This window comes from Sebastes umbrosus, chromosome 12 (genome assembly GCF_015220745.1).
Source record: "Sebastes umbrosus isolate fSebUmb1 chromosome 12, fSebUmb1.pri, whole genome shotgun sequence".
Classification (NCBI taxonomy): Eukaryota; Metazoa; Chordata; class Actinopteri; order Perciformes; family Sebastidae; genus Sebastes; species Sebastes umbrosus.
This window is the reverse complement of record NC_051280.1, coordinates 30,581,152-30,592,628: the sequence shown is the minus strand read 5'-3', so window position 1 is coordinate 30,592,628 and position 11,477 is coordinate 30,581,152. Positions and strand designations below refer to the sequence as shown.

Here is an 11,477-nt window from a genome sequence, read left to right as displayed (position 1 = left end):
CCCCTCGCGATAAAAAACGCCCCTTTGGACACGTACCATTAGCGTCCTGTTGCTCGCGCTTGTGCTCGCACTACGTAGACGCGAGCGAGCATCGGTCAAAACAGTGAGGTGACGCACACGAGACTGAATGTGATTGACAGCTAAAACCACAATATCACTTTATATTTCACACGCTTGGCAGTAATGTTAGCTTATCTGTCCATTAGGAATTTCGCCAGTTTTGATACCTAAAACAAAACGAAGGTTCCTCCGTGAATCGAAGGCCCGGCCGATGTTGATCCTAGTTTTCCTCTCCAACATCGGTCACATTCCTGTTTTGTTTTCTTCACTCGATATAAACTTTGGGGGGGTTTTTGTGCTTCCGTGGAGTTTGTGTTGTTTGAGTTGTGGTAGGGGCTGGTCGTCCTGAGTGAGTGCAACGTCCCATCGGTTGGATTTTCCCAGAAAAAACAGGCCCTGCATTCTTCACATAAAAAGCAGTCTACCGGCGGATAGAGGAAACCCAGAAAGTCGCGAAAGGTCTCATTTTTTAGGTGTAGGTTACAACCTGTTCCCACATTGCCAATTAAAACTTACATACAGTCCCTTTAAGTACATTTCAGTGCTTTTTTGAGGTCTGTGGCTTCACCCACACGTGATATTACTCCTACCTGTTTTCTCAGCCGGCACAACTTGAGGAATGAGGTGCTTGAGCCAAAACTGATGTCATGTGGTTTTGACAATTATTCAGTGGAGTTTTAATTGTTTAACAGCTCAGTCCGTGGGTCATAAAAAAGTGTCTGCATGTGTCACACATGACGTTCACAAGGAGAGGAAAAAATAAATGAGCGGGGTCAATCTGGTGAGACATTTATTTTAGTTTGATGTGGATAGACTGTTTACTTTTGGATTTATTCATCTCTTCCGTTAGTACATTAAAGGGATATTTTGGATTATTTGGAGTGGGGTTACTTATCCATAGTCAGTGTATTACCTACAGTAGATGGAGGTTGGCACGCCCAAGGTAAGTGTACGCTATATTTAGAATATTTTCACTGCTTTACCTCGCTGTCAGACTTCCCTTTCTGACGGGGAACTGAAGCCGTTATCGATGCTCTCTTTAAAGCCACCAGACTCCATTCACAAAAACGGTAATTTCACCTCGCAGAACACAGGAGTTACTGGTCTACCACTGCCTCGATCGGTTAGTTTGTTTTGTGAAAGACTTTGGTGAATATGAACTAACCATTTAAACACATCATCATCTTTAGACATACATGATACAACCCCACTTCAAACAGTCCGAACTATCCCTTTAGACTAGAGAAAATAAGGACAGAAGTCGAAGGAGACGCTGGCTAATGCAGAAAGATATTTTACTTATAGACGGGTTTCTTGTATACAAACATTACTGGGGGTGCGTGGCGTATTCAGGGTGCAAAACCACCATCACCATCGTTGTAATCAACATTGTTTGTACATTCTTGTTGACTATACTAGACGCCTGCAGAGTCCGACCACCAGATACCGTCATCATATGACGTATTAGTATGAGATTTGTTTATCACCTGCTATGAAATGGGTAGCTTTAGATCAGAGATCCCTCCTCTGTTGCTCTTCCTGATGTTTCTTCCATGTTTTTCCCTGTTTCCGTATTGAAGGCTTATTTGGGGTCGAGTTTTCCCTCTTCTGATCTGAGGGTCACAAAGGACAGACGGTCTCGTACAGACTGTGAAACCCACAGAGGCAAATTTGTGATTTGTGATATTGGGCTATAAATAAAATTGACTTGACTTGACTGTGACAGAAAGCAATTTACAATGAAACCCCCTTCCCCACGACTCCAACCCTAGGACGGCAGCACACAGACTGCATTGGTTTGCACTGAGTTTGTTTGTTTTTTCTATAAAACTTCCATCATAAAATGTCTTTCATAAAAACTAGGGCTGTCAAAGTTAATGCGATAATGATGTGTTAACACAAATTGTTTTTAACTGCACTAATTTCTTTAATGCATTAATGCAATCGGTCTTTGGGAGGTTGTAGCGAGCTCAGTTTTAAAGCTAGAGTGAAGTTACTGGTGTCATATGAAACTAGAAAACCTAAATAATCCATCGGTACCAACCACGTCATACAAGCTTGTTGCAATGGAGGTTAAATAACGCTCCAAACTTGCGCTAAATTTGGACGAGGAAAAACTCTCATGGCCATTTTCAAAGGGGTCCCTTGACCTCTGACCTCAAGATATGTGAATGTAAATGGGTTCTATGGGTACCCACGAGTCTCCCCTTTACAGACATGCCCACTTTATGATAATCACATGCAGTTTTGTGGCAAGTCATAGTCAAGTCAGCACTCTGACACACTGACAGCTGTTGTTGCCTGTTGGGATGCAGTTTGCCATGTTATGATTTGAGCATATTGTTTTATGCTAAATGCAGTACCTGTGAGGGTTTCTGGACAATGTGTGTTATGTTGTTAATTGATTTCCAATAATAAATATATACATACATTCGCTTAAAGCAGCATATTTGCCCACTCCCATGTTGATAAGAGGATTAAAGGACCAATATCGTGCTCATTTTCAGGTTCATACTTGTATTTTGTGTTTCTACTAGAACATGTTTACATGCTGTAATGTTAAAAAAAAACTTTATTTTCCTCATACTGTCTGCCTGAATATACTTGTATTCACCTCTTTGTCTGAAACGCTCCGTTTTAGTGCATTTCAATGGAATGGCAACGGAATTGCGTTGCTATGCAACAGTTTAGGTCCATGTTTATTTCCTTTTAGCTGATGTTATTTGCATCCATTGCAACAGGAAATAAACTGGGACACATTTAGAATGTTTAAGTTTAAAACCGTTTAAATATTGTATATTTGTGACATCACAAATGGACAGAAATCCTAACGGCTTGTTTCAAACGCACAATTTCTGAATACGGGCTGTGTGTATTTCTCCGTATATTGAGCGTTTTGATAGTTTAACAGTATTTATAAAGCACTTAAACCTGCTTTATGATATAAAAGACATGAAAATCTCCCTTTTTACAATATAGAACCTTTAAATACTTGACAAATCTCCCTTTATGGTACATTTTGAACAGATAAAAAATGTGTGAGTAATTTGCGATTAATCAAAGACAATCATGCGATTAATTGGGATTAAATATTTGAATCGATTGACGGCCCTAATATTAACAGAAGTTTGAAATAAAGTATGTTAAAAGGCTGTTTGACGTCTGTTATGAATCAGCTTGTTGACACTCGGTCCTACAGGCCATCTGCTAGAGAGATGATACAGTATGAATGAGTCACCGCAGCAGACCGAACACATCAACACACCCACTCTGTTCCCATTCACCTGTTGTGTGCTCGCCTTTTTATTTTTCCAATTTCTCACAGTCAATTATGTGCGATGGCGGCCCTCTAATGAGCTCTCGGTGACGGGTGTGGTCACAGTGAGGTATTGTGATTGGTCAGATTAAAGCAGCTCATAAAACTTTATTAGCACCCCACATTGTGACCATGTACAGACTGTGGAACGCACACTGAGCACCACCACACATTCAGCTGCTGTTGACAAACAGGAGGCCAGACAGACGTTATGAAACATGTATTTAAAGCGTGTCTGGACAACGAAACATAACTGAAAGAAGAATAGAGATCAACATGTGATTGTAGGTTTAGTTTCTCTCTGTAGCTGCCAGGATGTTTGGAGATTCACATTCATTTTATACCATTTTAATGCTCCTATACGTTCTTCAGTTGACACTGGTAACGACTCCTGGATCATGAGACTACGGGTCGGTGACCAGCGTCTGCTCGCATTACCTCGTCCTCCTGGTATCTTCCCGTCACTGACCTCACTTGTTCCCGCTCGTTATTTCGGCTTTATAGCTAAAGTTTATTTTCCTCGTGGATAAAGAATGTTCTCTTTTTGTTTATTCTCAGTTCGTGGTCACATGGACCTGATTCAAATTAGGAACTTTTTGTGAGAACAAATGCTTTTCTCAAACAGGTTTATGTAATATAATCTCTAAAATGGCAGTCATGGCTCCTACCTAGAGTATTCTTATTCATATTCCCTATTTATATCATGTTCAACAGTGATACCTTGACCAGTCATTGTAGTTTTATTGATAGACGTGCTGTGAAAAAGTGCTGTGAAATTCTATTATTCCTGGACTCGTTGGAATGAGATGCATCGAGTACAAGCCACGCTTATTTCCATCTAGCTAGATTTTCCACTATTTTATTCCAAAACTATGTTTATTGGCTTTTGCTCATTTCGAGTAGACAGAACACTCTACACCACCCATCCCCAGTGACACAACATACTAAAAGGAGAAACAATAACATTAGATACTAGGGATGCACCATATCAGGTATCGGGTATCGGGTATCGGGACTGATAACTCGTATATGCGCGCGCTCGCGTGTGGCTGCGCTGTTCAGACTCCCTGTGGACCCGTACCATCAGACTCCAACACAAACTACACGGAAACACCAAAACCTCAAAGTTGTATCTAGTGAAGCCCGTCTGTTAAACAGTGTTGGCCGCGGTCGGAGGATGCGGGGGAGACCGTAGCTTTGGTCTCCAGGACCGGAGTCTCTGCTGTACTCTGCTCCTCTGCCTGCTTGCCTTCACTCACACACCGCACTCGTTCTCGTTCCACCTCTAGACGTTCATGCGCGCACACTACACACTGCAGAAGAGTTCGTAGCTCTGAGAATATCTAGTGAATGTACAGTGGACGTTTGTGCAGAAATAACTGCTGCAGCTCCTCCAGACCAACAGAGGTTTCCCGTGTCTTGTGAACTGACGGGGGCTCCACAGCGAGAAACGTTATCGTCTCTGACCACCGGCACCGGGTCGGAGACGATAACGTTACTCCCTCCGGAGCCCCGGAGGCTGAGGCAGGAAAAGCCAACACTAGGATCATCATTGATTCATGGAGAGACCTTCGTCTGGTCAGCTAACATTACTGCCAAGCAGCTGAAATATAGAGTGATATTGTGCTTTTAGCTGACGTGTGTCGCCTCACTGTTTTGAGCGATGCTCGTTCATGTCTACGTAGAGCGAGCACAAGCGTGAGCAACAGGACGCTGACTTTCGTTGACTTAACGGCCACAGGTGTCGCTGTTAACAGGCATTTCTGAAAGTTACAAACAGTCCCTTTAATATGATTGGAAAAATATGAGGTTGTTTGTTTTCTTTTTCTTTAATTTTTTTCTTTTTTCTTTTTCTTTTATTTATGTTTTTGGGATATAGTAATTATTAGCCAGAATGCTCCACACTCCAGACCAGCTGGTGGCGGTAATGCACCAAATCGTTGTTTGCCAACCACCAATAAACCTTAAAGAAGCAGAAGAAGTAAAGAGACTTCCTGTGTGTTTCCACCCGGACAGTGTAAAAAGACGAACCAAACACTTCAGTGACCATCAACACGTGTTCTTTTGTATTTAGTATTCAAGTGTTTTTGAGTGTAGTTGCTGTAGTCAGTTGTTTTTTTACTCAGTAACGTTACACCGCATTTTAAACTCGAGTTACACCTGAAGTGCCTCAACCAGAGAGAGAAGCTGCAGAGCTCAGCTGACCAGGTGAGATCAGAGATAACTACATCAGCTTGTTATCCTCCTCCTGATGATGTCATGTCAGTGTTCAGCTGTTCTGACATGTTCGAGGACGAAGTCAAAGCAGTCCTCTATTTATTTATAGCTTGTCTTGGTTTTTATCATTTCTATCAGTTCTATCTGGTTTATAGAGAATCAATCTGTTGCTTCATATGTAGCCTGAAAAACACAGTAAGGCTGCAAAAAGATAATCACGACTAGTTTAAAGCTCCCATATTATGCTAATTTTCAGGTTCATACTTGTATTTTGTGTTTCTACTAGAACATGTTTACATGCTGTAATGTTCAAAAAACAACTTTATTTTCCTCATACTGTCTGCCTGAATATACCTGTATTCATGCTCTGTCTGAAACGCCCCGTTTTAGCGCATTGCAACAGAATTGCTACAGAATTGCTACAGAATTGCGTTGCTAGGCAACAGCTCGGGTCCATGTGTACTTCTTGTCAGCTGATGTTATTTACATGCACTGCAACCAGGAATAAACTGGGACACATTTAAAATGTTTATGTTTAAAATTGTGTCAAGGGTCTAAATATTGTATATTTGTGACATCACAAATGGGCAGAAATCCTGACGGCTTGTTTCGAATGCAGAGTTTCTGAATACGGGCTGTGTGTATTTCCCGACGCTGACTTTCGCTGACTTTCGTTGAAATAAAGGAATACAAGATATTCTAAAGAAAATTGAGTAATGCATTATTTTTATAAATCTCAAAACTGCTAGAAATAGTTTCAATATTTTCAGTTTGCCCTGTGTTGATTTGTAAAAACACGATCATGTGAGAAATGTAATCACATTTTAATTCCTGATCTTTTTGTTGCATATGTAAAGAGAAATGAGGCTCAGCTCTGTGTTTATGTCTGCAGTCATGCTCCTGGTGGACCCGGGTCTGTACATCGGCACTGCGGCCGACCTCAATGACAGCCAGGCATTGGCCGATGCAGCCGTCACTCACATCCTGTCCGTGGACTCTGTGGACCCCGCCCCTCTGGTTCCTGCTGACGGGAACTTCCGCAGGAAGTGGGTCAATGTTCTGGATGAGGTGACCTCTGACCTCCTGAGTCACATGGACGACTGCTTCCTGTTCATTCAGGAGGCTGTGGGTGGAGGCGGAGCTGCACTTGTTCACTGGTAAGGGTCAAAGGTCAACGGGATGCCTCTAGACGGGTTTCCATCCAGTGTTTTACTCATCAGGGTTTCAGAGTTCGACCAAAAATCTGTCAAGTGTGACTAAACATATTCATTGGCAGCATCGGTGCGTTATTTAGCAGGTCTGTCAAAATAATATGAAATGCCAACAGTAAACGTAAACGGCTCCAAGGGCTCCAAGGGCAATACATTTTAATCAGCAATAAGTGGCAATAAATTATCAATAAATTAAGTTTTAATTGTGTGTTTGTCAGCCAGGCCGGTCGGAGTCGCAGTGCCACCATCATTACTGCTTATCTAATGAAGAGACACCAGCTGGGCTTCACTGAGGCTTACAACAGACTGAAGACTGTCAAACAGGACGTACAGTAAGTACAGGTTTTTTCTTTATCTGCAGGTCAGATACCACTTGGGTTATTTTGTAGTTTGGGTGAGCAGTACGTTGTCAGAATGGATGTCATTATTAGATGCAGGACAGATGATTGATAGCTGGTGTGTTTCAGGGTCAACAGTGGTTTTGAGGAGCAGTTGTGTCTGTACGAGGCCCTGCAGTGTAACGTGGACTCCTCCAGTCCTCTGTACAAACAGTACAGACTGACCAAGCTCACTGAGAAGTACCCTGGTAACCACACACACACACACACACACACACACACACACACAATCATTCAGATTGGGTACAGATCAGTAGTTAACACACTCTTTTCTTACATGGATTAATTTGATGTCCAACATATCTTCTGTTCGTGTGTGTGTGTGTGTGTGTGTGTGTGTGTGAGAGCAGAGTTGCAGCACATTCCCAAGGAGCTGTTCGCCGCTGACCCCGCCCACTCCAGCTCCTCTGAAGCGTCCTACCGCTGCAGAAAGTGCAGGTGAAAGGTGGAAACGTTCATACAGTGACTGAATAGTTTCATAATGATGCTGAGATCCCATTCATGTCATATGGGAATAGTCAAAGACGGTTTCACAAATAAGGAATAATTCGACATTTTAGGAAATATAAATCCTGACTCCAGCTCCGTACTTATCATCCTCCTCCTCCTCCTCCTCCTCCTCCTCCTGCTCCTCCTCCTCCTCTGCAGACGAACTCTGTTCCGTGACTCCAGTATTCTCAGTCACCCAGTAGGAGAAGGAGCGCCAGCCTTTGGTCACAAGAAGTCCAGTAGCCTCACTGGTAAGAACACAATCATACTGTTCATCTAGCCCAGAGGATTTCAAACTGTGAGGCACGGCTGAGTTGAACGTGGGGCACGGAGAGGCAGAGATACTGCGTGAGGTGAAAGGGATCGGTGCATGCCGGTCGTCTGAAAACACAGAATAAACGTCCACATACCCGCTTAGAAAAGATGCTCCACATAACTCCAGAACATTTCATTGCCAAAATTAACTGCTAATAGCTAATTCAACATACTTTTTAACGGTGCTAATTTTCTAAAATGTAAACAAATATAGACTAAATTAAAAAAATTGTCGCCCACAGCTAAGTAACTGAAACCATGGCAACATTATACTTCCTGTTTACATCCCCCAAAGCATCATGGGAATAGTCCCAAATAGAAGTAAGGCAAAGAATAATAATATAAGTGACATGTAATATATTATACATACTGTATATATTGAAATATTACAAAGCATTTAGTAGCTGTTCTGTAGTTTTCAATTATGTCACATGATCTTCATCAGCAGATGGACTTGTAGATTTATCACAACTAGGACAACTAGAGATTTTAATATTTTTGTCATAGCACTTGAAGGACTTCTCGTCCATGTAGGCTTGAAAGCTGCACACTCTGCACACTGTTATTGGCTGGAGGTTACACCCCCACGTCGGGCTGAAAGGCTGTTTGTTGACACCCAGAAACGTCCCGACCCACAGCAAAATGCCGGCTGCAGGGTCTCTGTAGAAACAGACACCACCACACACTTCTAGTTGGGCATAAGTGATGATTGAGAGGGATTATTTTAGTATCAGTCTATACATTGTTTTAGAAAAACTCTTGCATATTCTACCTTTAATAACAACTGCATTCTATTTTGGTGTCTGATATTGTGCATGCGGTGAAAAAATCCAATTGCAATAATCACACAAACTGAACATGTAGTTTATAATAAGTAATGATGTGAAATGTGTTGTTGTCTAGGAGACGTCCAGTGTACGTCTTACTTTATTGCACCAGTGCAGTGGATGGAACAAGCTCTACTCGGAGTGATGGATGGACAGGTAATACATAAACACACACAGGTCAGACAGGAAATACGGTGTTATAAAATATGGACAGACTCAGCTGAACTGATTTTAATCAAGTCAACTTTGAGGTTTCATGTATAATCAGACGGAGTTTTTAATTTCACAATTGTCTGAATTCTTCAGTGTGTCACAAATAGTTAGACTAATATTTAGAGCCATAATTGTCCCTTCTTAAAGGGACTGTTTGTAACTTTCAGAATTACTTGTTAACAGCGACACCTGTGGCCGTTAAGTCAACGAAAGTCAGCGTCCTGTTGCTCACGCTTGTGCTCGCTCTACATAGACATGAATGAGCATCGCTCAACACAGTGAGGCGACACACGTCAGCTAAAAGCACAATATTACTCTATATTTCAGCTGCTTGGCAGTAATGTTAGCTGACCAGACGAAGGTCTCTCCATGAATCACTGCTGATCCTAGTGTTGGCTTTTCCTGCTCCAGCCTCCAGGAAGCAGCGGGGCTCCGCAGCGAGAAACATTATCGCCTCCCGACCGCAGCCGGAGAGAGCAGGGAGAAACCGGAGTTTTGGTCGGAGGTGATAACGTTTCTTGCTGCGAGCGCGCACATGCGAGCACGCATGTGTCCCGACCCGGTACATTTATACGCTTAAAATGTTACAAACAGTCCCTTTTAAGAGAACAATTGTTGGAATAAACAAAGCACAAATGCACCAATCACTCTCAACGGATTAGCTGTGGTTCCACACAATGTTAGTTATGATCATCTTCCCACCACTGTGGAGGTCATATACACTGATCACTTTATCTGCGTCTTACTGTACTTCCCTCTTCTCTTTTCCTGTGTAGCTGCTGTGTCCTAAGTGTAGCTCTAAGCTGGGCTCGTTCAGCTGGTGCGGTGATCAGTGTTCGTGTGGTCGCTGGGTCAATCCCGCCTTCCAGCTGCACCGCAACAGAGTGGACGAGATCCGACAACTCAACGTACAGAAATAACAACGCATGTTAAAGACTCGCTGGTGAACACAGTGGAGCATTTAGCAGCTAAAGGGACAGACATTTTTCTGAGGAGTTGGTGGAGACCAAACACAGAGCAAAAAGGGAGAGGATGTTGGATATACATTCATCAAGACAGAAGCACGGCTCCAAAGAATGATAATGTTGCTCCGTAACTGCTGGATGTGTAAACGGGCTCGTTCGAGATGAGCCAGGCATTCGCAAAATCAAATAATGAAGGTCATCTATATAGCACTTATCGAAATGAGTGCTCATTACAAAAGTGCTTTACAAGGGGGACATAAAAATAATAAAGGATAGAATCCAACGCCAGATACACGCACATTATAAATAAATATAAATAAATCCCAACGCTGTCTGAAAACTACAAGTAGCCTACAGATCGGATCTAACAGGATGTAACTATTCCTGTAAATTCTTTGAAGGCTGCTGGAAACTGTCCGACTTGATTGCAGCTTTTTGTCTACGCCCTGTGCTGCTGCTGCTGCCGCCTGATCTCGTCTACTTTCTAGGCGAGGCGCAGTTCATCTCGAACGAGCCTAATAAGCAACTGTTTGCTTACAAGTTTGCTAGATCAACTTAAAAGGTGATGATATGTCAAGGTACACAGCTTGATTTCACTGCCCCCAAGTGGCCGAACAGAATCATTGATAGCAGGTTTAAAACTGCATTGACTGTTTGTTGTTGTTTTTGGCCACTTGGTAACCATTTACTGAGTCAAGTAACACAAAAAGTGATTTTTTTACCACAGCTAATATTCCAGTAGAAGGACGTTCTATCATTTTCTTTTTTTAAATCTGAAAGTAGGACAGATGACTGTTCTGTAACACTCAAATCATGTAAATAAATGAAAAATAAAACACATTTAAGTATCAAAAGATACATCTGCTGCAATTTATTCCTGTAATCTGAGATTTTAAATGTGTGAAAGATTATTTTAGTAACGTTTTATTATGTGTTTTATTTATAATATGATATATGGGGGCGGCTCAGAGGTAGAGCGAGTCGCCCACCAATCGGGATGCTCTCAGTTTGGCTGGTGGTGAATGTGCAGGATGAAGAGGAGGAGGAAGATGCATCTTTGCTGCACAGCTCTTGTAGCAGGAATTGTCGTCTCGGCCCTCAATCAGCTCCGCCTAAGTGCAGAATGTCTCACAGTGGGGAAGCAAACATTTCCTTCTTCTGTCCACGTTGTGTGATATTTTGAATTGTCGTTCTTCCAGCTGGAGATCGGTGGACTTCCCACCTGCTGCCTCCTCAGTTTGTGTGGAGGAAGAGCCCTTCTGTTCTTAAACATGTTGCCAATGGCACACACTTCCTCTCACTTTCACCTCATTAAATGAACAATAAGCAGACTGTTTCTTCCTCTTTACCTACATTGCTTGTTTGGCGTAACTCAATATGAATTTACAAGAATATTATGAATGCTTTTGATCTTTGTAGTCTTTTGAAGTGTGCTAACTTACAAGAGGTGAAGATGTTCTAATGCA

The 11,477-nt window shown here is 42.2% G+C and overlaps 1 protein-coding gene across 1 annotated transcript; it reads left to right on the top strand.

Annotated features, from left to right (window-relative positions):
- The first annotated feature begins 5,354 nt into the window (after positions 1–5,354).
- dusp12 (dual specificity phosphatase 12) lies at positions 5,355–10,373 on the top strand. The gene is made up of 8 exons (XM_037787592.1): positions 5,355–5,584; positions 6,486–6,750; positions 7,023–7,136; positions 7,272–7,390; positions 7,553–7,640; positions 7,851–7,942; positions 8,910–8,989; positions 9,823–10,373. Exons 2-8 carry the CDS (start codon positions 6,488–6,490, stop codon positions 9,964–9,966), a joined length of 900 nt encoding a protein of 299 aa, XP_037643520.1. The 5' UTR covers positions 5,355–5,584; positions 6,486–6,487; the 3' UTR covers positions 9,967–10,373.
- Positions 10,374–11,477: the final 1,104 nt, after the last annotated feature.